Here is a 24,962-nt window from a genome sequence, read left to right as displayed (position 1 = left end):
GCAGTATAACTGCGGTCTTGGTGCTGACTAAGTCTTTGGACAGGGAGGAACAAGCAATCCATCGATTGCTTCTGACAGCCATTGACGGCGGAACCCCTGTGAAGTCAGGCACGGCTAAAATCTCCATCAATGTCCTTGACGTGGACGATAACTGGCCGGTATTCGACCAGGCAGTATACAAAATAAAATTACCAGAAAACATTCCAATAGGTACCTTAGTTATAAAACTCAACGCCACTGATTTGGACGAGGGTCCCAATGGCGACATAACTTATTCCTTTAGCAGCAGTACCCCGGCTAGAGTGCGCGATCTCTTTAGTCTGGGCGCCAAAACGGGAGAAATGAGAATAAAAGGAAAACTGGATTTTGAGGAGAACAGCTTTTATGAGATCAACGTAGAAGCGAAGGACAGTATTCACTTTTCACTTTGCAAAGTTATAGTGGAGATTAGTGACGTGAATGATAATGCACCGGAATTAACATTAATGTCTGTAACAAGCCCGATAAGGGAAGATGAACCAATTGCAACTTTCGTAGCCCTGATGCGAGTAACAGATCGAGATTCCGCAGAGAACGGGCGGGTTCAGTGTCACATTGCGAAAGGCGTGCCATTTAATCTGAAAACCTCCAAAAAGAACACCTACACGCTTGTCACCAGTCGGACACTGGACCGAGAGGTGGCCACTCAGTACATGGTTGAAATTGTCTGCAGTGATACAGGGACTCCCTCACTCTCCACCAACAAATCCATCCTGGTTCAAATATCTGATGTTAACGATAATGCCCCACATTTTGTGGAAGATTCATATAGAGTCTATGTGGCTGAGAACAACCCGGCTGGTTCTTCTATAGGTTCTGTCTCTGCTTTGGATCCGGATCAGTATAAGAATTCACATGTGACGTATTCCATCGTGAATAGTCAAATTCGTGACTTGCCAGTCTCCGCCTATGTTTCAATAAACCCAGACACGGGGGCGATCTATTCCCAACGCTCTTTTGACTACGAGGAAGTTAAGAACTTTCAGTTTCACGTCCAAGCCCGGGATGCTGGATCTCTTCCACTGGATAGCAATGTGACTGTGAACGTTATCATCCTGGATCAGAACGATAATGCTCCTCAACTCATATCTCCCTTGACTAAGAACAATTCTGAAATAAGGTTACCTCGCTCTGCTGACCCGGGTTACCTTGTGACCAAAGTGATGGCTGTAGATGCAGATTCTGGGCAGAATGCTCGGTTGTCTTACCATTTGCTTCAGGCTACTGATTCCAGCTTATTCACCATAGCACCAGGTTCTGGTGAAATCAGGACAGCCCGTCCTGTGGCGGAAAAGGACGATTATATTCATACATTAGTTGTTATGGTGAAAGATAACGGCCATCCTTCCCTTTCCACCACTGTCACCATCAACTTATTGATTATAGATGATGCTATGGATACCCTAAGAGACCAAACTACACAACCCCAGGATATCCCACATGGTTCAAATTTAGCTTTTTATTTAATCATAACCTTGGCGTCAACCTCCTCCATTCTTCTTGTGGTCCTAATCATCCTCATTGTGACAATGTGCCATTCTGATAGAAGTAGGTCTTCCTGTTGTGAATCTCCTTCATGCTGCAGCTTAAGCCGATGGAATAGGGGTGACAATTACCCAAACTCCCATCTATATCTTCAAACTGTACCTGATTATAAAGGGAGCCCTCACTTTGTGGAGTTGGTTGGGAATGGCTCACTCTCTCGAACATACTCTTATAAAGTTCGTCCAGATCAGTTATCCAACAAGGGTGACTTTCTCTTTTTAGCCCCGTACAATGTAGCAACATTGCAAAATGATGCCCGGAATACTGACACACTTCCAGCAGAATGGCGAAGAGAGCTAACCAGTGATTGGAAAAACCTATCAAGTGAGGTGAGTGGCAGAAGCATTATATCATATTATACTTTCCTTTGCATTTTCAAAGTCTACAAGTCTACTCTGGCACTGTGACTCAGAAGTGAAGTGGGGAGAAGAGGACTGCAGTAGTGACAGGGGATTCCAGAGTTGGAGGACAAGACATGAAATTCAGTGAACATAATAGAAATACCTGAATGGTATGTTGCCTCCCAGATGCCACAGCATCTTGGATTAAGTCCACGGCATTCTAAAGAAGGAGGGTGAGCAGCCAGAAGTCTTGGCACATATTGGCACCAATTACATAGGTAGAGACAGGGTCTAGGTCCTGAAAAGAGCATTTAGGGAACCAGGTAGAAAGCAGAAAAGAAAGACCTCCAGGGTAGAAATCACTGGATTGTGCTTGTGCCACTCACCAGGAAGGGTAAGAATAGGATGATTTGGTAGGTGAATGTGCAGCTGAGGAACTGGTGCAGGGACAATATTCCAGATTTCTGGATAATTGGCATATCTTTAGGGGAAGGTTTGACCTACACAAAACCAGTGAACCTGAGGAGGACCAATATTCATGTGGGCAAGTTTGCTAGAACTGTTTGGGGGCGGGGGTTAAACTAATTTGGCAGGTGGATGAGATATAGGGTTGAGTATGGGCAGTTGGTATACATGCAGGGGCAGTATGAATTGAGAATGACAGGGAGGAGACAGGTGACAAGGCAAAATTGCATTTAGTGGGATGACTTGCAGTGTGAACAGGGGGACAAAATTTAAAAGGGTGATGAATACAGGGCTGAAGATGTCATATTTGAGTGCACATAGTATACAGAATCTTGCAGCACAGTTAGAGATTGGCAGGTATGACATTGTGGGCATCACTGAGTTGTGGATGAAAGATTATAGTTCGGAGATTAACATCCAAGGATACACATTGTATTGAAAGTTTAGGTAGGTAGGCAGAGGGGAGGGTGTGGATATGTTGGTAAAAAAATGAAATCAAATCATTAGAAAGAGGTGACATCAGATCAGAAGATGTAGAATCATTATGGGTCGAGTTAAGGAACTTCAAGAATAAAATGACACTGATGGAAGTTATATTCAGTCCTCCAAACAGTAACCAGGATGTGGGCAACAAATTACAGTGCCAGATAGAAAATACATGTCAATGCTAAAGGGCAATGTTATGATAGTTATGGGGGATTTCAATATGCAGGTAGATTGGGGAAACCAGGTTAGTGCTGATTTTGGATCCCAAGGGAGAGAACTTTTAGAATGTCTATGAGATTGCTTTTTAGCGCAGCTTGTGTTTGGACTCACTAGGGGGGATCAGCAATTCTGGGTTGGGTGTTGTGGAACAAACTGGATTTGATTAGGAAGCTTAGGTAAAGAAACCATTCAGAGCCAGTGATCATAATATGATAGAATTCACCCTGCAATTTGAGAGGGGGAAGTTAAAGTGAAATGCATCAGTTTTGCAGTGGAGTAAAGGGAATTACAGAGACATGAGAGACAAGCTTGACAAAATTTATTGGAATAGGATACTAGCAGGGATGATGGCAGAAAAACAATGACTGGAGTTTCTGGGAGTAATTTAGAAGGTGCAGGATAGACATATCCCAAAGAAGAAAGAGTATTCCAATGACAGGATGACATCCATGCCAGGCAAGGGCAGTCAAACCCAACATAAAAGCAAAACAGAGGGCATGTTAACAGAGCAAAAAATTAGTGGGAAGTTAGAGGATTTGGAAGCCTTTAAAAACCAACAAAAGGCAACAAGAAGCCAAAAGGAGTGAAATGATGAAATATGAAGGTAAGCTAGACAATAATATCAAAGAGGATACCAAATGTTTTTTCCCCAGATATATAAAAAGTATAAGAGTAGAAATCGGATCACAGGAAAATGATGCTGGAGAGGAAGTAACCGGGGGCAAAGAAATGGCAGACAAACTGAAGAAGTATTTTGCATCAGTGTTCATTGCCCGACCCCAGCCCCCGAGGCCTGAGTCGACGTAGTAGTAGTTCACTGTGGAAGACTAGCACTACGATGGAGATTTGAAGGTTTCAGGGGGCAGAAGTGAGTGCATTTGCTCTTATTAGGGAGAAGTTGAAAGGTCTGAATGTGGATAAGTCACCTGGAACAGCTGGGCCACATACCAGGGTTCTGAAAGATGTACTGTAGAGATTGTGGAGGCATTAGTAATGATCTTTCAAGAATCACTGAATTCTGGCATGATCCTGGAGGACTGAAAATGCTACTCTTCAAAAAAGGAGAGAGACAGAAGAAAGGAAATTATAGACAAGTTAGCTAGACCTCTGTGGCTGTGAAGGTGTTGGAGTTGATTGTTCAGGATGAGGATTTGGGGGACTTGGAGACACATGATTAAATATGTTGGGACCGTTTATGTTTATGCTGTATTTCAATGATTTGGATAACAGAATGGATGACTTCGTGGGTAGGTTTGCAGATGATATCAAGAGAGCTGGAGGGCAGATTGTGTTGAGGAAGCAGGAAGGCTGCAGAAAGACTTAGATTGGGGGAATAGACAAAGAAGTAGCTAATGGAATACAGTATTAGGAAGTGTATGGTTATGCACTTTGGTAGAAGGAATAGGAAAACCAAGACTATGTCAGCCAGCCCTATTAACTCAGTGGTAATTAATAGAAAGGAAGTGGAAGCAGTAACAGATTTTGTCTTCTTCAGTTCAAAGATTTCTATAGATGGTAACTGCAGCAACAAAAGTAAATGGCACTTAGAGGAGTTCGTTATATAGCAAGAAGATCCATCAAGTCACTACTTGAAGAAGTGCAGCCAGTCTGCTCAGTAGGAGGCGTGATTATGAGACAAAAACTCAAATATTTTGGCCATATCATGAGAAGAAAGGATTCCTTGGAGAAGACTCTCATGTTAGATAAAACAGAAGGTAAAAGAAGGAGAGGATGACAGAGGCTATGGTGGAGAGATAATATTACTCAGACAATGTGTATGACATTGGGGGATTTAGAAAGGCAGTTTCCAATAAGAAGGCTTGGTGTGCAGGAGTCCATGGGGTCACGAAGAGTCGGACTCAACTTAACAACTGAACAACAACAACGACAAGGAATAAAACTGCAGACTATTTTCTGAAAGGCTAGAAAATTAAAACAATCTGAGGTGCAAAGGGACTGGGGAGTCCTTGTGCAGGATTCCCTAAAGGTTAACTTGTATGTTAAGTTGGTGGTGAGGAAGGCAAATACAATGTTCCCATTCAGTTTTAGAGGACTAGAGTATAAAAACAAGGATGTAATGCTGACGCTTTATAAGGCATTGGCGAGGCTTCACTTGGAGTATTAGGAGCAGTTTTGAAAGGATATGCTGATCTTGGAGAGGGTTCAAAGTAGGTTCACAAAAATGACTCCTGAAATGAAAGGCTTACCTATGAGGAGCATTTGATGGCTCTGGGCCTGTAACTTGCTGTAATTTAGAAGAATGAGGGGGATCCCATTGAAACTTATTGAATGTGGAAGGCCTTGTAAGAGTGGATATGAAGAAAATGTTTCCTGTAGTGGGGGAGTCTAGGACCAGAGGGCACCACCTCAGAATATAGGGACGTCCACTTAGAATGGGGTTGAGGAGGAATTTCTTTAGCCAGAGGTTGGTGAATCTGCGGAATTCATTGCCGCAGGCATCTGTGGAGGCCAGATCGTTGGTATTAAGGCAGATTTGATAGATTCTTGATTAGTCAGGATGTGAAAGGTTACTACGAGGAGAAGTAGAGGAATAGGGTTGAGAGGGAAGTGGATCTGCCATGATCAGATGGTGGAGCAGACTGGATGGGACAAATGTGCTAGTTCTCCTATGTCTTATGGTCTTCCAATACAAGCAGCTAAGAAAGACAGTTATAATATTGGACGGTAAAAGGAATGACAAGGGAATACTGTTTCAAGGGAGAGTATATTTGTTATTCCATGACTGATGTTGGATTGGCATTGTACTAAAAACTATGACATTAAGAGTGGTGGAAATACTTTTTTGCACAAAAACTACTTTCTAATTTGTATTTACATTCTGCTTGTTCCCTTATAGAAAGGATGTGAAGGGTTTAGGGTGGTGAGGTGGAGATACGTCTCTACCAAAGGAGCTGTAAGGTGCTTCTTCCCTCCACTAGCCTGCTGGTCACCCTAGGACAAGGTGTAGCACCTGCATATCCCCCCTAACCAGGGTCACGTGAAGCCATGGGAGCAGGTGGTGGGTGGTTGTCTGAGCAGCTGGTACAGATCACAAGTCCTGGTTGTGTGACCACAGATGCCAGGCAGACAATCTCTGAAGAGTATTGATAATGGCTGGGGTCACCATCTTGAAAAGACATTGCCCAGAAGAAGGCAATGGCAAACTACTTCTGTTGAAAAATTTGCCAAGAGCCACCATGGTCGTCGAAAGACCATCATTGCCTATATGATATGACATAGCACTTAATGAATGAATGTGGAGGCTTTGGAAAGGGTGCAGAAGAGATGTACCATGAATCAGCTTCATTTAGAGGATATGAGCTATAAGGAGAGTTTGGACAAACTTGGATAGTTTTCTTTGCAGCGTCAGAGGCTGAAAGGAGAACAGATAGAATTGTATAAAATTATGTTAAGCAAAGATAAAGTAGACAGTTGGAATTTTTTCTCAGTGTTTAAATGTCAATTATATTTAATCTCTGGAAAGGTTGAGTGAGCTCGGGCTTTTTTCTTTGGAGCAAAGAAGGATCAGAGCTGACTTGATAGAGATGTATAAGATTATGAGAGACATAGACAGAGAGGTTGGCCAGTACCCTTTTCCCAGGGAATCAGTGACCAATACCAGAGGACATCCATTTAAGGTGAGTGAAGTAAAAGATTAGGAAGATGTCAGAGGTAGGGTTTCTACACAGAGAGTGTTAGGAGCCTGGAATGCAATGACAGGCGTGGTGGCTGATCAATAGGGACATTTTAAGAGACTCTTAAGCAGGCACATGTATGGAAATACAACTGAGTTTTGGGATGTGCAGGAGGGAAGGGCAGGATCAGTCATTGAATAAGTTTAAATATGGCAGCACAATATAGGCCAGTGGTCTGGCACTGTACTATGTATTGGAAGACATGAACTTAAGGTGAGTGTGAGAAAGCTTAGAGAAGCTGTGCAGGGAAGTTTTTTTTTCCCATAGAATGTTAGCTGCCTGAAATGTGCTGGAAGCAGATTCGATAGTGCTGTTTAAGCGACTTAGACAGGCACATAAATATGCAGGAAGTGGAAGCGAATGGATCATGTAAAATCTGAAGAGATTTAGTTTAATTTAGCATTATATTTAGCACAGGTATCATGGGCCAAAGGGAATGTTCTTTTACTGTTCTATGCACACTGGGATCTTAATTGGTCCACTTCACCAAGTGTTTAGAACTTTTCTACCTTTTTTCCAAGCAATCTGTTTTGACAATATAAAATTATAATTACAATGAAGTTACCAGAGCATTAAAACCTCTCTTTGGTGTGCCACATAAACAGTTGGCATCACAACTTAAATTATTATATCCATTCTCTAAATACTACTGAAGGTTGGTAATGGGCAGAGGACTGGAAAATTAATATTATAAGAATGCTCCAGGTATCTAGAGGGAGGGTGTGTCAACCCAATGATTTTCCTCTATGCCATTATTTTTTGTGATTAGTAGATGTGAGGTGCTACATAAAGGTGTAGAGATATAATAAGATAATGTCAAAGTACCTTGCTTTGACAGTCCAGATCAGCACCAAATCTACGATATTTTTAATGATTTTTGAGCTCACAGTCACTTTATGAAACTACACATACGTTGAGTGATTAATTCAGAATGTGGACCTTACAATCACACTGCCAAAACGTATCTAATTCATCTTATAACCATGTTGGAGCAGAGGTCTCTCTTCTAGCCTTGAAATTCAATTTTAAGCCAGGCAGTAAAAATAAGTTATTGCGACGCTGCAATCAATACTATAGCTTCAGGTCCCTGAATCTGTTGTAATCTTGGAATCAATGTAAATTCACCCTAATAGATCACTCAGAATGATACTTGTGGTTATGATATCATCTTCAACTGCTGCCGTCTTGTTTACCTTCAAATAAATAGACAGCTAATAAAGAAAAGTAGATGCAGGGGTCTTCTATTTCCTATATTTTTGGAAGGCTTGCCTGCAACATTATTCTGCTGGGGGTACAAACATGGCTGCGCAATAAGACCAGATCTTTCACACAAGCTATTCCTAAGTTAGCATTCAGATCCTCTATATTGTGGGACTTTGATAATTATGCTAATGTGAGTAAGTGGTTAGTACATCATTAATTTGTGTAAGGGAATGATTCACCTACTTATTTAGAGATACAGCATGGAACAGGCCCTTCCAGCTCAAAGAGCTGCACTGGCTAACAACCCATCTATTGAATCCTAGCCTAATCACAAGACAATTTGCAATGAATGTGGGAATGTGAGAGGAAACTGGAGCACCCAAGGAAAACTCATACATTCACAGGGAGGATGTATAACCTCTTTAAGTCAGCTTCAGTATTGAACTCTGCACACCATTACCATAAGCTGCAATAGTATCATGCTAACCAGTATGCTATGTTGGGAACCTAGTTATGCAAAAGCACGATATAATATTTGTGGTTTATGTTTCTTTCATTCTATCACAATTTATTACTCCAGATCTCATTCCTGCCATACCAAACATCTTATATAGTGTCAGGCACTGATGTATCAGGCTCTTACAACTTGCAGCTTGTCATGGGATCATACAGTTCCTGTAACATAGGTCAACAGGTGCATTGAAAAGAGACTAGAAGAATAGAAAATATTTGCTTTTTTCCAAATTCAGATGTTCAAGGATGTTGCATTTGCTTTGTGTTGAAATACAAAGTCCCTAACTTTCAGTGGGCAGTACAAGTTCAAGTACATCGCCATTCAGTTATAAGACCATAAGACAAAGGAGCAGAAGTCGCCCATTCGGCCCATCGAGTCTGCTCCACCATTTCATCATGAGCTGATCCATTCTCCCATTTAGTCCCACTCCCCCGCCTTCTCACCATAACCTTTGATGCCCTGGCTACTCAGATACCTATCAATCTCTGCCTTAAATACACCCAATGACTTGACCTCCACTGCTGCCCGTGGCAACAAATTCCACAGATTCACCACCCTCTGACTAAAAAAATTTCTTCGCATTTCTGTTCTGAATGGGTGCCCTTCAATCCTTAAGTCATGCCCTCTCGTACTAGACTCCCCCATCATGGGAATCCACTCTGTCCATGCCTTTCAACATTCGAAATGTTTCTATAAGGTCTCCCCTCATTCTTCTAAACTCCAAGGAATACAGGCCAAGAGCGGACAAACGTTCCTCATATGTTAACCCTCTCATTCCTGGAATCATTCTAGTGAATCTTCTCTGTACCCTCTCCAATGTCAGCACATCCTTTCTTAAATAAGGAGACCAAAACTGCCCACAGTACTCCAAGTGAGGTCTCACCAGTGCCTTATAGAGCCTCAACATCACATCCCTGCTCCTATACTCTATTCCTCTAGAAATGAATGCCAACATTGCATTCGCCTTCTTCACTACTGACTCAACCTGGAGGTTAACTTTAAGGGTATCCTGTACGAGGATTCCCAAGTCCCGTTGCACCTCCAAACTTTGAATTCTTTCCCCATTTAAATAATAGTCTGCCCATTTATTTTTTCTGCCAATGAAAATTATACCAGCAAATGAAACAACACAGTACACACAAATCACATACACCACATATGCTACAGAAAATAAATTAACAAAATATATTCCAGAACAAAGGTGCCATGTTAGTGTACTGGTTAGTGCGATGCTATCACAGCATGGGGCATTGCAGTTTGGATTTAAATTCCAACATCATCTGCAAGAAGTTTGTGCATCCTTCCCGTGGAATGCATGGGTTTCTGTGGATGCTCCCGTTTCTTCCCACCCCAAAGGCTCTGGTAGATGAATTGGTCATTGTAACTTGCCCCGTGAGTAGGCTAGCATTATATCGGGGATGCTGGGTGGTGCAGCTTGAAGGGCAAGAAAGGCCATGCTGTGTCCAAATAAATAAATAAATAGAGATTGACATTTAACATAAGGTGCATTTGCGATACAAGTCAAAAAGTAAATAATATAATTCTACTAGCACTTTACATGTGATGAGACCTGGGCACTGGCAGAGAGAATATTATTAGAACGGCACATCATATAAAGGGCAAAACGACATCGAGGATGTAACGTTTGCTCAGAGGTTGGAGAGAATGGCAGTAGATACTGTTTTTATCTTGCAGTGTGGTAATTCATAAAGATGTTCTCCAGGCATCAGTTTTGGTGTTAGTCTTATCACTACCAACACAGTTGAGATTGATGAAGATAATTGTGGATTTCAGGTTGATTTAATTGCGTATAGGCATGATGTAAATGGAGTTCTGCGCAAAGTAGCATGAAGAGGTGTATTTTAGGAGGAGCGAAGTTCAAAGTAAATTTATTTTCAAAGTACATACATGTAATCATATACCACCTTGATTCATTTTCTTGCAGGCATTCAAAGTAGTACATGCAATAGAAAAACTACACACAAATAAGGACAGACAAACAAAGCAAAAGATGACAAAATATTTAAAATAGGAATAAATAGACAAATAAATAATACTGAGCACTTGAATTGTAGAGTCCCTTGGAAGATGAAGTGGGTAAAAATAAGACAGAATATGTAAGCCACACACATCAAGGTTGCTGGTGAACGCAGCAGGCCAGGCAGCATCTGTAGGAAGAAGTACAGTCGACGTTTCAGGCCAAGACCCTTCATCAGGACTAACTGAAGGAAGAGTGAGTAAGGGATTTGAAAGTTGGAGGGGAGGGGGGGATCCAAAATGATAGGAGAAGACAGGAGGGGGAGGGATAGAGCCAAGAGCTGGACAGGTGATAGGCAAAAGGAGATACGAGAGGATCATGGAACAGGAGGTCCGGGAAGAAAGACAAGGGGGTGGGACCCAGAGGATGGGCAAGAGGTATATTCAGAGGGACAGAGGGAGAAAAAGGAGAGTGAGAGAAAGAATGTGTGCATAAAAATAAGTAACAGATGGGGTACGAGGGGGAGGTGGGGCCTTAGCGGAAGTTAGAGAAGTCGATGTTCATGCCATCAGGTTGGAGGCTACCCAGACGGGATATAAGGTGTTGTTCCTCCAACCTGAGTGTGGCTTCATCTTTACAGTAGAGGGGCCGTGGATAGACATGTCAGAATGGGAATGGGATGTGGAATTAAAATGTGTGGCCACTGGGAGATCCTGCTTTCTCTAGCGGACAGAGCGTAGATGTTCAGCAAAGTGGTCTTCCAGTCTGCGTCGGGTCTCGCCAATATATAAAAGGCCACATCTCTTCTCACCCTGTCTCTTGCATCTGGACTATTCCTCTTCTCACCCTGCCTCTTGCATCTGGACTATTCCTCTTCTCACCCTGTCTCTTGCATCTGGACTATTCCTCTTCTCACCCTGTCTCTTGCATCTGGACTATTCCTCTTCTCACCCTGTCTCTTGCACTCACAGTTATCTGGACCTTTCCTCTTCTCACCCTGTCTCTTGCACTCACAGCTATCTGGACTATTCCTCTTCTCACCCTGTCTCTTGCACTCACAGCTATCTGGACTATTCCTCTTCTCACCCTGTCTCTTGCAAAAACGCCATACCCTTCTCGCAATTCCTCCGTCTCCGCCGCATCTGCTCTCAGGATGAGGCTTTTCATTCTAGGACGAGGGAGATGTCTTCCTTTTTTAAAGAAAGGGGCTTCCCTTCCTCCACTATCAACTCTGCTCTTAAACGCATCTCCCCCATTTCACGTACATCTGCTGTCACTCCATCCTCCCACCACCCCACTAGGAATAGGGTTCCCCTTGTCCTCACCTACCACCCCACCAGCCTCCGGGTCCAACATATTATTCTCCGTAACTTCCGCCACCTCCAACGGGATCCCACCACTAAGCACATCTTTCCCTCCCCCCCCCCTGCATTCCGCAGGGATCGCTCCCTACGCAACTCCCTTGTCCATTCGTCCCCACCATCCCTCCCCACTGATCTCCCTCCTGGCACTTATCCATGTAAGCGGAACAAGTGCTACACATGCCCTTACACTTCCTCCCTTACCACCATTCAGGGCCCTAAACAGTCCTTCCAGGTGAGGCAGCACTTCACCTGTGAGTCGACTGGGGTGATATACTGCGTCAGGTGCTCCCGATGTGGCCTTTTATATATTGGCGAGACCCGACGCAGAGTGGGAGACCGCTTTGCTGAACATCTACGCTCTGTCCGCCAGAGAAAGCAGGATCTCCCAGTGGCCACACATTTTAATTCCACATCCCGTTCCCATTCTGACATGTCTATCCACGGCCTCCTCTACTGTAAAGATGAAGCCACACTCAGGTTGGAGGAACAACACCTTATATTCCGTCTGGGTAGCCTCCAACCTGATGGCATGAACATCGACTTCTCTAACTTCCGCTAAGGCCCCACCTCCCCCTCGTACCCCATCTGTTACTTATTTTTATGCACACATTCTTTCTCTCACTCTCCTTTTTCTCCCTCTGTCCCTCTGAATATACCTCTTGCCCATCCTCTGGGTCCCCCCCCCGCCCCACTTGTCTTTCTTCCCAGACCTCCTGTTCCATGATCCTCTCGTATCTCCTTTTGCCTATCACCTGTCCAGCTCTTGGCTCTATCCCTCCCCCTCCTGTCTTCTCCTATCATTTTGGATCCCCCCCTCCCCTCCAACTTTCAAATCCCTTACTCACTCTTCCTTCAGTTAGTCCTGACGAAGGGTCTCGGCCTGAAACGTCGACTGCACCTCTTCCTACAGATGCTGCCTGGCCTGCTGCATTCACCAGCAACTTTGATGTGTGTTGCTTGAATTGCAGCATCAGCAGAATTCCTGTTGTTTACAGAATATGTAATTTTAATAATGTAAGTGAGCAAACAAACTATCATGGTCAAATTTACAAGTCCTGTAAGGTGGGAGAACAAATTGAGAAGATGTTTATGAAGAAACATGTGTTCCTTCTGTAAATGTTTAAAAATTGTCCTGGAATTTTACAACTTCCCAACAACAAACAAGCTGCTGGAGGAAGTCAGTGTGACCCAATGGGAGGAGAGAAAAGGACAGATGACATTTCAGATTGAGATGCTTCATCTGTCAGCTATCCATTTCTCTTCAGTCACCAACCTCTTGTTTGTCGCTCCAAATTCCAGCATCTGTGGTCTTTTGTCTCCATTTTACAAACTCCCAGTCAGGCCTGACATGGGATATTGTGGATAGTTTCTGGTACAACCCTTCAAGTCTTATAGAGGATTCAAAGGTGACCGAGACATTATCAGGCATGGTTGATGCTGTTAAGAGAAGAGAATGAAAAAGTTTTGCCTAGAGCAGTAGATTCTAATTAGCAATATAAAGTGCATACTTCACATCATGAGAGATTTTTCTTGATTAGTATCAAGTTATAGCTAACCAACTTTGATTATTTTTGGTTATTATTTTGCACATGATTTTAAATTGTGTTAGTCAAAAGGTTAACCTCCACGTAACAGTGGAGGGGAGATGAAAAGCTTTTACTGAGATAGTTGTTTTCTGAGATACCATGGTAACACCATTGCATTATGTATGAGTGCAGCAATATTGCATTGCATTGAAAAAAAAGAATGAATTCTTTTGCATATGGTTCCTCAGTCTTATGGCAAGGGTGACAGGTTGAAGAATGTTGAAGCCCGGTAATATAATTTTAAATATGACTTTGGCAGGCACTTATCAGTGTGTGAAATAAAGGGTAAGAAGTGGCAATGGTACCAACATGATGTTTTTCGCCGGCAAGAAAATCTAATGGTACTCTTTATACCTCTTTTTTTTGTAGATGCTTTCATTTCACACATAATTAATTTGTGCATAGTAATACAAGTTTTGTGCATTTTAAATCATGAATAAAAATCCATTTAGTTTTAGTTTAAATATAAAGTGGAAGAAAAAAAACCATGTATTGATCAATATGAGATTAAATATTGTTTTCACTTCAAGGCTATGTTCAGTCCAGCTGTGATAAAAAAAAAAGAGTTTCAGGAGCAACTGCTGCTGTCTGTAATTGAGGACTATTCACGGTATAAAATTATTTTCATCGCACTAGCCATAATGCTTAATTTCAGCTTCAGACAATCCCCCTCAGTCTGAAGCAATGTGACATTTTCAAATTTACTGCAACTAGTGAACATTGTGGCTGTGCTCCAGTTTAATTACTGTTAAATTATAGACTATTTTCTGCTTTAAATTTATGCCAACCATGAAGTACGTCATGACTGCCAAAGCCCATTTTCTTCCAAAACCATTACAGCCAACATTGATGGAAATAAAGAGAAAATAAGTTGTAGTTTAGTAGGACCTTATTGCAATCTCAAGGTGTCTGAAAAGATATTACAGCTAGTAAATTATTCCGGGAATACAATAATCGTTATTAAGTTATTAAAGATAAAGGCTATTTTCAACATAAATAAGATCCCATCAAAAGTTTTTAAAAAATCAGTGCCAGTCTGTTTGATGTTGGTTAATGACACAATTTTTGCCAGGACAGCAGGAGAATGTGTAGCCCTGAGTTTGAACAGCTAATCCTTTATGACTACTAATCAGGTGATAATAATACTGATGCTGTGTGTGGTGTCTGTCTGGATTGCACAGTCATATCTCCGCTTTGAAATTGAATTAATAATATATGTGTTTTAGGCAGAGGTGCTAGAACACGGAAATTATTAACTGCAATTCAGTGCCTAGATTTCAGATGCACATTTCTGCTAGATGCTGCTACCTATGACTACGCAAATATTACAGACTGTATAAGGTAATATGTCCTGGATTCCATGTAAGCAGAACTCTTAACTTCTTCTTGGTGAAAATATATACTTACAGTATCAAGAAATCTCAGCATCATTCATGACCACATTTTCTCTGAAGTTAAGAAATCTTATTTCTAGAGGATCATCTTATGAAATCCAAGTTGTCTGAAACAAAGAGTAAAAAGTTCTATGATCTGGTCAAGAGTTCCAAGCTCTTGAATGTCTGGTAAAGAAAGCATTGCCTCAGGTTTGTGTCCATGTGGTGTGTTACGTGTCCATAGTTTCGTTTACTGTGGGTGTCACATGTCCCCAGATTCGTTTTACTGAGGGTCCACAGTTTCGTTTTTGTAAGTGTTACCTTATGACGTATGCCAACGGTATAAAAGAAGTGTGGACAGTGCTGAGAAGGAGTCGAGGAAAAGAGAGAGAGAGAGTGAAGATCACAGGCTTCGAGCTATCTGGAAACACCTCACGATCGAGAAGGGTAAAGTCTAATGCTTACCCAAACCCAAAGGATTGGGTTTTTCAGCGGTACACTATGCATTGTGAAGACGTGTTTGTCCTTCGTATGATCCATGGGTGTGGATTTCGTGAAAGTCATTTTGTGAAATCAGTCTTCGTGGACTTCAGAACCGTATTCCTTGGCTGGGATCTTTGCTCACCCTTTCTTCGTTCACTAGCTGTGGAATCTTTGGAATTCGCTGTGATCGCCTCATCACTGCATTGTGAATCCACAAGTCTCTCCTCTCACTTTTTTCGTGAATTACTGGGACTTTCAGGACTGCCACTTTAAGACTGTGCTTGAGTAAGATTTGTTAAGAACGGGTTCTAAGTTTGACTGTAAGTGAGCTATAGACGCATAACACTGTTAACTTCTGTTTAAGAAAGTAGTTTATTTATTTTTTGGTATTTTTGAGTAGATGTAAATTAATATAGTTGTTTTACTATTTAAACCCGACTCTATTTGTCATCTCTTGCTGCTGGTACATTATGGGTTCGTAACAGGTGTCTAATCAAAATGGCAGGATATAACCACTTTATCGAAGTTTATACTGCTTTGAACTCAGGCCAAGTCGGAATTTCTTTCTATTTATTGAGAAGCTAAGGCAATTTCATTTCACATATCTTGTGAAGTTCTTACACTCATTTGCATTTTCAAAAGTTCTATTTTATTTTAAAATCCACTAGAAAAAGGGCATAATTTCAAGGTGATTGGAGGAAAGTATAGGAAGGAAGTCAGAGTTAAGTTTTTGCCACAGAGTTTTGTAGATCGTGGCATATATTACCAGGGGCGATGGTAGATGGTGGAGGGTAATGTATATTAGGGACATCTAACAGACACTAAGATAGACACATGACTGGTAGAAAAATGGAGGGCTCTTTGGGAGAGGGTGGTTAGTTTAATCTTAGGGTAGATTAAAGGGTTGGCTCAACATTGTGTGCTGAAGGACCTGTACTTTGCTATAATGTTCTATATTCTATGTATTAAATACAGTACTGTGCAAAATGTCTTGGGCACATATATGTATAACTAGGGTGCTTCTGACTTTTCCTTAATACTGTAGTAATGCTATGTATTCCACTGTACTGCTCTCACAAATACAAATATTGTAATATATGTGAGTGATGGTAAATCTGATTCTGATATGAGTCTCTATTGTGTAAGAATGGGAAGGGGGCAGGGAGAGGGGAATCATGGTTTGTGAGAATGGGAGGGAGAGGGGAAGGGATGGGATGCAGAGACGTTTTGTAATGATGAGTAAACCAGTTGTTTGAAATCAAATTACCTTGCCTGTTGCATCAGGGCTGGGTGGGTCTGCACAGGCACCACACCTGCCCCTGGCATTCCTTCACTGCCACTTGTGTCATACCCCTCCCGCAGCACACCACCCTCGCCATTCCCTACACTCTTTGCTCCTGCCAAATCTATACACTGTTTCTCTGCAGCATGTTAACAAATACAGTACAGTACCATGCAAAAGATTTAGGTATCCTAGTGATATATATGTGTGTGTGTGTGTGTGTGTGTGTGTGTGTGTGTGTGTGTGTGTGCGTGCCTAAGACTTTTGCACAGTATTGTACGTGTATTTGGGTATCTGTTCATGGTTGAGATCATGAAGCATGAATGTATTTGCAATAGGTTAAACAATACTACTGTTGTCAAAAGTTTTAGCTGTATATCACAAGACATCAAATAACATCACACTTTGACCACCAGTTCAGTATAAAAGTAGAAATTATAACATATATAGTTTAACTTTCTTCATAATGAAAAACATGCAGCACAGCAGGAGCCAAACCAGACTTATTTTAAGGTTTGGGGAAAAAGAAAAAGTTTTGGTCTCTGATGAAAGACAGCCTAAAGCAAGTCATCCTATTCTGCAACAGCTGGAAACTCTCTCCAGTATAATGATACATATCAGAAAAGGAACTTCTTAAACTTTAAAATTAAGGCTTCAGATGTTCGCATGCAGTCTGATGAAGGATCCTTAAAGCTTCAATATTATCATCAGAAAGTGCATTTTGCTATTAACTGGCAGTAAAATTTCATTTGCATTCTGAAAGTAGCAAGTTATCTTTCCGCAATAAACATAAAGGGGAAGCATTACCATTTATAATGAGTCTTTCATTTACAGTACATAGTTCCTTCTTGACATCTGAAAGTAGTTTATAGCTAGAACTTTTGAAAGGGGCTTACTATTGTATTCCAGGAAGTAAGCAATCAATTTGCAAACAAAAGTTCAAAATAAGAATGACATGCAATGTACTTTATCAAAGTCAGATGTGGGATAATTATTGACTACAGTATGAAGGAGATGTCCTCTAGTCTGTGTAAAAGGTACCATGTGATTTTTTTTTACATCAAGCTGAGAAGACATAGAAACAAAGAAACATAGAAAATAGGTACAGGAGTAGGCCATTTGGCCCTTCGAGCCTGCACCGCCATTCAGTATGATCATGGCTGGTCATCCAACTCAGAACCCTGTAACAGCCTTTCCTCCATACCCCCTGATCCCTTTAGCCACAAGGGCCATATCTAACTCCCTCTTAAATATAGCCAATGAACTGGCCTCAACTGTTTCCTGTGGCAGAGAATTCCACAGATTCACCACTCTCTGTGTGAAGAAGTTTTTCCTAATCTTGGTCCTAAAAGGCTTCCCCTTTATCCTCAAACCGTGACCCCTCGTTCTGGACTTCCCCAACATCGGGAACAATCTTCCAGCATCTAGCCTGTCCAATCCCTTTTGGATTTTATACGTTTCTATAAGATCCCCCCTCATTCCAATGAGTATAAGCCTAGTCGATCCAGTCTTTCATCATATGAAGGTCCTGCCATCCCAGGAATCAATCTGGTGAACCTTCTTTGTACTCCCTCTATGGCAAGAATGTCTTTCCTCAGATTAGGGGACCAAAACTGCACACAATACTCCAGGTGTAGTCTCACCAAGGCCTTGTACAACTGCAGTAGTACCTCCCTGCTCCTGTACTCGAATCCTCTCGCTATGAATGCCAGCATACCATCCGCCTTTTTCACCACCTGCTGTACTTGCATGCCCACTTTCAATGACTGATGTATAATGACACCCAGGTCTCGTTGCACCTTCCCTTTTCCTAATCGCCCACCATTCAGATAATAATCTGTTTTCCTGTTTTTGTCACCAATGTGGATAACCTCACATTTATCCACATTAAATTGCATCTGCCATGAATTTGCCCACTCACCTAACCTATCCAAGTCACCCCGCATCCTCTTAGCATCCTCCTCACAACTAACACTGCCGCCCAGCTTCGTGTCATCCGCAAACTTGGAGATGCTGCATTTAATTCCCTCATCTAAGTCATTAATATATATTGTAAACAACTGGGGTCCCAGCACTGAGCCTTGCGGTACCCCACTAGTCACTGTCTGCCATTCTGAAAAGGTCCCGTTTATTCCCACTCTTTGCTTCCTGTCTGCCAACAAATTCTCTATCCACAGCAATACCTTACCCCCAATACCGTGTGCTTTAAGTTTGCACACAAATTGGTTTAACACTTTAGTTCATGAGCAGCATATCCATCAGTTCAACACTTCTGTGCAGATTTCTGAACTGGGACATGAAGTCACTAACTTAAAAGTTTTATTTATTTACTTTTATTTTATTTAGAGATACAGTGCAGAGTTGGCCTTTCTGGCTCTTTGAGCCGTGCCACCCCAACTATCCCACAACCCTGATTAACCCTAACCTAATCACGGGACAATCTACAATGACCAACCAACCTCCTTGGTAGGTCATTGGACTATAAGAGGAAATCTGACGTCCTGGCGAAAACCCATGCATTCCATGGGGAGGACATAGAGTCTCCTTGCAGAATGGTGCCAGAATCGAACACTCAAGTTGTAACAACTTCATGCTAACTGCTATGCTACCGTGACAGTCAAAGCAAATTTATTAACGAAGTTTGCGTATGTCACCATATACCACCCTGAGATTTGCTTTCTAGTAGGCATTCACAGTACACAAAGAAATGCAATAGAATCAAAGAAAAGCTACACATAAAGACTGACAAACAACCAATGCAAATTGAGTAACTGCAATCAAACAACCAGAAAATAAATAAATAAATCATTACGATAATATTGAGAACTTGAGTTGTATAAAAGTTGAATATGAGTGTTCCTGCACACGTGCTCTATGGTGAAGAGGGCTTTTTCTGTGATGGACTTGACTATATCCGCTACTTTTTGTAATTTTTTCCGTTCTTGGAGAGTTGAGCATTATATCATTGAGCCACAGCCGTTACACACATTTATCCATGAATGGTTGGATATGTGGTTTGTATGACTGAATTTAGTTTTTTTAAAAAAGCCATGCACCAGCCATATCATCTCTGTGCTGCTATTTAGCAATCAGTCCAGACCGCTAAGGTACAGTACTGTGCAAAATCTGAAGCACACATATGTAGCATGGGTGCAGAAGACTTGCATAATACTGTACCTGACCATATAGAGTGAAGAGCAGTTTGGGAAATCTGGCAGGAGCAAGAATGTTGGGAGTAGCGATTGTGCAGTATTGTGAAAGGGATGTGGGACACGTGGCAGAAAAGGAATGCAGGGGCGCAGGGGAGTGCGGTGCAGGTGCGGACACATCCAGCCTTGAGGTCACTTCCCTCTCCCTTCCCCATTTCGCAACTGTGATTCCCCTCTCCCTGCCCCTTCTGACTCTCAGTCCACAATAGAGGCCCACATGAGAAACAGGTTTCTCATCATTCACATAGGTCATGATTTATTTTTGTGTGGCAGCAGTACAATGCAATATATAAAATTACCACTCTGCAAAAGTGTCATGCATCCTAGCTATATACAGTATATGTGCCCAGACTTTTGCACAGTAATGTTTAGGGGATTCAAGTCCATTTAGCGAATTGGATCTAAAATTAACAACGATAGGAAGCAGAGGATAATAAGACCATAAGACAAAGGAGCAGAAGTCGGCCATTCAGCCCATCGAGTCTGCTCCGCCATTTTATCATGAGCTGGTCCATTCTCCCATTTTTCCCACTCCCCCGCCTTCTCACCATAACCTTTGATGTCCTGGCTACTCAGATACCTATCAAACTCTGCCTTAAATACACCCAATGACTTGGCCTCCACTGCCGCCTGTGGCAACAAATTCCACAGAATCAACACCCTCTGGCTAAAAAAATTTCTTCGCTTGGGCGCCCTTCAATCCTTAAGTCATGCCCTCTCGTACTAGACTCCCCCATCATGGAAAACAACTTTGCCACATCCACTCTGTCCATGCCTTTCAACATGGTGGAAGGATGCTTTACTGAGACCAGTGGAGTACTGTAAGGTTCAGTCTTGGGGCCCTTGATGTTTGTGATACATCGAAGTTGGGTCTGAATGCGGGATGAATGATTAGAAAGTTGCTGATGACACCAAAATATTTAGTTTTACTGATTGCAACGAAGGTCGTCTAAGGTTGAAGCAGGATATAGATCAGATGGAAAGTCAAGCAGTGTGTAGGCAGATGGACTTATCCTGATATATTCCAAATAATGAACACATTTCACTTGCAATGCCACAATGTTTGGGAAGTCAAATAGTGGTTCGACAGCCACAGTAAAATGGGAGGGCAAAAATGGATAGTTCTGAATGGAGAAACCTTGGCGTTGAAACCCATAGTTCTCTGGAGGGGGGACACAGAAAGATAGGGTGAACAAAATCAGGTTTAATATCATCACCGGCATATGTTGTGAAATTTGTTAATTTACAGCAATAGTGCAATAAAATACATGATAAATATTGAAAAAAATACAGTAAGTATATATGTATATTAACTATAAAAGAAAAATAGTGCAAAAACAGAAAAAAATAAAGAAAGTGAGGTAGTGCTCATAGATTTAATGTCCATTTAAAAATCAGTTGGCAGAGGGGAAGAAACTGTACCTGAATCACTGAGTGTGTGCCTTTGGGCTTCTCTACCTCCTTCCTGGCCATGTTAATTTCTGTAACAATGAGAAGAGGGCATGTCCTGGGTGATGGGGGTCCTTAATAAAGGTGCTGCCTTTCTGAGGCCCTGCTTTTTGAAAATACCTTGGATACTCCAGAGGCTAGAACCCATGCTGGAGCTAACTAATTTTACAACTTTCTGTAGCTTCTTTCAATCCTGTGCAGTAGCCATCCCTCCCCCACCATCCTCCATACCAAAAAATGATACAGCCTGTCATAATCTCTCCACAGCACCTCTGTAGAGGTTTTCGAGTATAGAAGGCACGTGGTATCCTTAGGTTGGGGCATAGAATAAAATGTTTGGGTCATTATATTACAACCCTAGTTAGACCACACTTAGAGAATGATGTGCATTTCCGGTCACCACACGGTAAGAAAAATGGTCACAATGTTGATAATACAGAGGAGATACACCAGGATGTTGTTTGAGGTGGAGGACTTTAATAAGTGTACAGGATGCATTTGTTTTCCCTGAAGTGAAGGAAGCTGAGGGATATCCTAATGGAGGTTTATAAAATATTATGAAGCATAGATGGGATAGACAGCCAGGATTTTTTTCCCATGCTAGGAATATCAAAAGTAGGAGGTAATAGGTAAAGTAAGAGGAAAGAATAGTAAAGAAGACTTGAGTGGACTTTTTTTTTACATAGAGAGTAGAGTGTTTGTTACTTGGAAAATAATGCTGGAGGAGGTGGTGGAACAGGTATAATCACTCTGTTGAAGGATTTCAGATAGGCAGATAAATAGGCAAGGTAAAGAAGGATAAGGATCTAATGCAAATAAACGGGAAGAGTATGGATGGATAAACACGGTTGAGGTAGACATGATGGGACCACTCCAATAATGTATGGATTTATGGCTATGCTCTGTATCTGCTAAACTTATGCAGACAGTGGGTTTATAAGTGAATTTCAGTGACTTTAATCTGGGATCAATGTTTTAACATCACCAGAATAATTGTGGAGCTACAGTGAAAATTACTACTTTTGTGCTTTTAGTTGTTTATATTCTTGACGTAATTATAGAAAAGTTTATTAATACAACTATGTTCATATCCATGTACACTGTATACTTTACAGGTGGGGCAACTGAATACAGACTGGCATTCCTCAGAGCCTCACATAGTTGGAAAGATCAGGTATTTCATTTTAAATTTCTATTTAATTCCTCTAAATTTATTTCTGAAACAATTGGTTTTAACAAAAATGAAGATATATTGTACTTTGAATATCTGATTCATAATTTAAGCTGTGTTAGACTAATTAGTGTTCTTTGTGATTATAATTTTCTATCAAACACTTTTGATTTGTAGCACTATGAAGCAGCACACCCAGGTTTGAGCTCTTTTTCATTCCTGTTACATTTATAAATTTTAGCTTTATATGTGAGACATGCAGGTTGAAAAATCACACTATTTCACGTTCATTTGTGGTTGCATCATAATTACATTTTGTAGAATGTATTTAGTTAATTGGCAGTTGCTTTTGTAACTGCCTCCTGTCAGGCCATCAGTCCTCCAGTAAGTCTCAGATTTAATAAATCTGCAAGATGCAAAGTAGAAATGCAAGATGAAGCTTTTGGGCAAACATCTAACATCTGACTACCCAGTCCATTGGTGGACTCAAAGTAAATTGATTATCTAAGCATGTACATCTCACCACATACCACTGTGAGATTCATTCTCTTGCAGTCATTCACAGTAGATCAAAGAAATACAATACATTCAATGAAAAAAGTACAAAGACTAACTGAAGAGCAAATGTGCAAATGACAAACTGTGCAAGTACAAAAAAAAACGAATAATTCAGTAAATAAATAACATTGAGATAATGAATTGTACAGTTTGTGGCATCAGTTCAGAGTTGAGGTGAGTAATGTTATCCACACTAGTTCAGGAGCCTGATGGCTGAAGTGTAATAATTGTTTCTGAAGCTCCTGTACCTCCTTCCTATTGGCAGCAAATAAGAGAGCATGGTGTGGATGGTAGGGGTCCTCGATAATGGATGCTGCTTTTTTGTTTTAGGGCTTAATGATGTGGAGGGCTTTTCCTGTGGTGGACTGGGTTGTATCCACCACTTTTTGTAGGGTTTTCCATTCTTGTACATGGGTGTTTACATACCTGCCATGATGCATCCAGTCAGGATATGCTCACCATTAAATGCAGTACTGATGTGCTGAAAAAGATAGACTGGGTCTACTTAGCATCAGGTTCCTCACTTTTAATCAGTAAAACTGTAGATCTAGTATCATGAAACTTTGATGATGCTGGAGTGGTAGATTTTCTGGACTATTAGATGTTATTTTTACGCAACACACAATTAATGAACATTTTTTAGCTGTCACAAAGGAGCATCATAAATATTCCAGTGAACGCTGTGACTGTCATAGGAATGGGTAAATTGGCTTATGATGAATTTCAGTCCAACATGGGAGAATATCACTAAGTGAGGCAGACGTGGATCTCTCAGGATTTCTAAACACTCACTGGGATTTGACAATGTTTTGATTTTTAAATCTTTTTGGTGGGTAAGTGGCTGGAAGAGTGATAGAGATTAATGTAAATATCAGAACAGGTCCATCTGAAACAACAAAGAATGTAATTACCTACCTCCACAACTATTTTTGATTGGGATATAAATAAATCAAATGAGACTGAATAATAAATTTAAATTAAATTGGATGCACTGTTGTGTTGAGACAGCATGAGTCATCAAAGGTAAAGAAAGAATAGAAAAGAAATCATTCCATCTGGTACCCAAACGAATTCACAGCTACAGTAGTTAATTTTCACTGTTGGTAGAGTGCATTGGAAATTTTGAACTTGCAATCAAAGTCAAAATCTTGTTACATGTGACAATAATAAACCAATTTACAAATTTACCGATACATACAGGACATTGTTGTTGCAATGACTGCAGACCAAATAATATTACTGTCTTTATTAACATAAATTGTTAATCGCAAATTGATCTTAATTACTCATTTCACCCAAGTGGCTGTAACAAAGATTTGAACTCAGAACATCGAACATGGATCATAGAGCAATACAGAAAAATCAGGGCTCTTCTGCCCACAATACTTTTTTGACCTAATATAAACTTCCTCTATTGTCTTTTGAACCTTTCTCTTCCATAGAGCCCATTATTGTATCAACTTCCACCACCACCATTTTGCTTATTATGTTTATACTTGACTGAATTTGAGAACATAACTGAGCTTAAACAGGACATGACCAAAAATATAATGAAGGCATCACCTGGAATAAAAAGTACACTGAATTTCATGCACGGATTTTCGCATTCACTTAAAATTCTCTAAGTTTCAATCAGAATTAAAGGAATACATGTATCTCAAAAGGTCATGGGCTGGAAGCATTTTCAGGGATCAATGTCATAGAGGGATTTATAAACAAAGTTCAAAGTAAATTTATACAAGCAGGTAAAATCAGTTGTCAAGCACATTCATAGGGCTGTGCATTTAGGAGATAAATAATATAATGATAATTTATACAGAGATGGAAATAAGATGTGCCGTAGGTCCAATGGAGGAATACTTAGTGTTAATGCTTGAGGACTTTAGTAATAGATTGGCTGGAATAGGTCAGTTTCAAGCAATGTTGTGGAGATATGCTCCATCCCTCAAAGTAGGATATCAACCCACTTTATCATGGGCATTTCCCCACTTTGCAGCAGTCT

General features: G+C 41.1%; 1 protein-coding gene across 1 annotated transcript in view; it reads left to right on the top strand.

Annotated features, from left to right (window-relative positions):
- LOC134349872 (uncharacterized) overlaps positions 1 to 24,962 on the top strand; it is a 343,283-nt gene that overhangs the window by 133,512 nt on the left and 184,809 nt on the right. Inside the window, 1 exon segment of the mRNA XM_063054837.1 lies at positions 22,347 to 22,405. Coding sequence (XP_062910907.1) covers positions 22,347 to 22,405 — 59 coding nt within the window.

This window comes from Mobula hypostoma, chromosome 7 (assembly GCF_963921235.1).
Source record: "Mobula hypostoma chromosome 7, sMobHyp1.1, whole genome shotgun sequence".
In the NCBI taxonomy this organism is placed as follows: domain Eukaryota; kingdom Metazoa; phylum Chordata; class Chondrichthyes; order Myliobatiformes; family Myliobatidae; genus Mobula; species Mobula hypostoma.
This window is presented reverse-complemented; position numbering and strand designations above follow the sequence as displayed.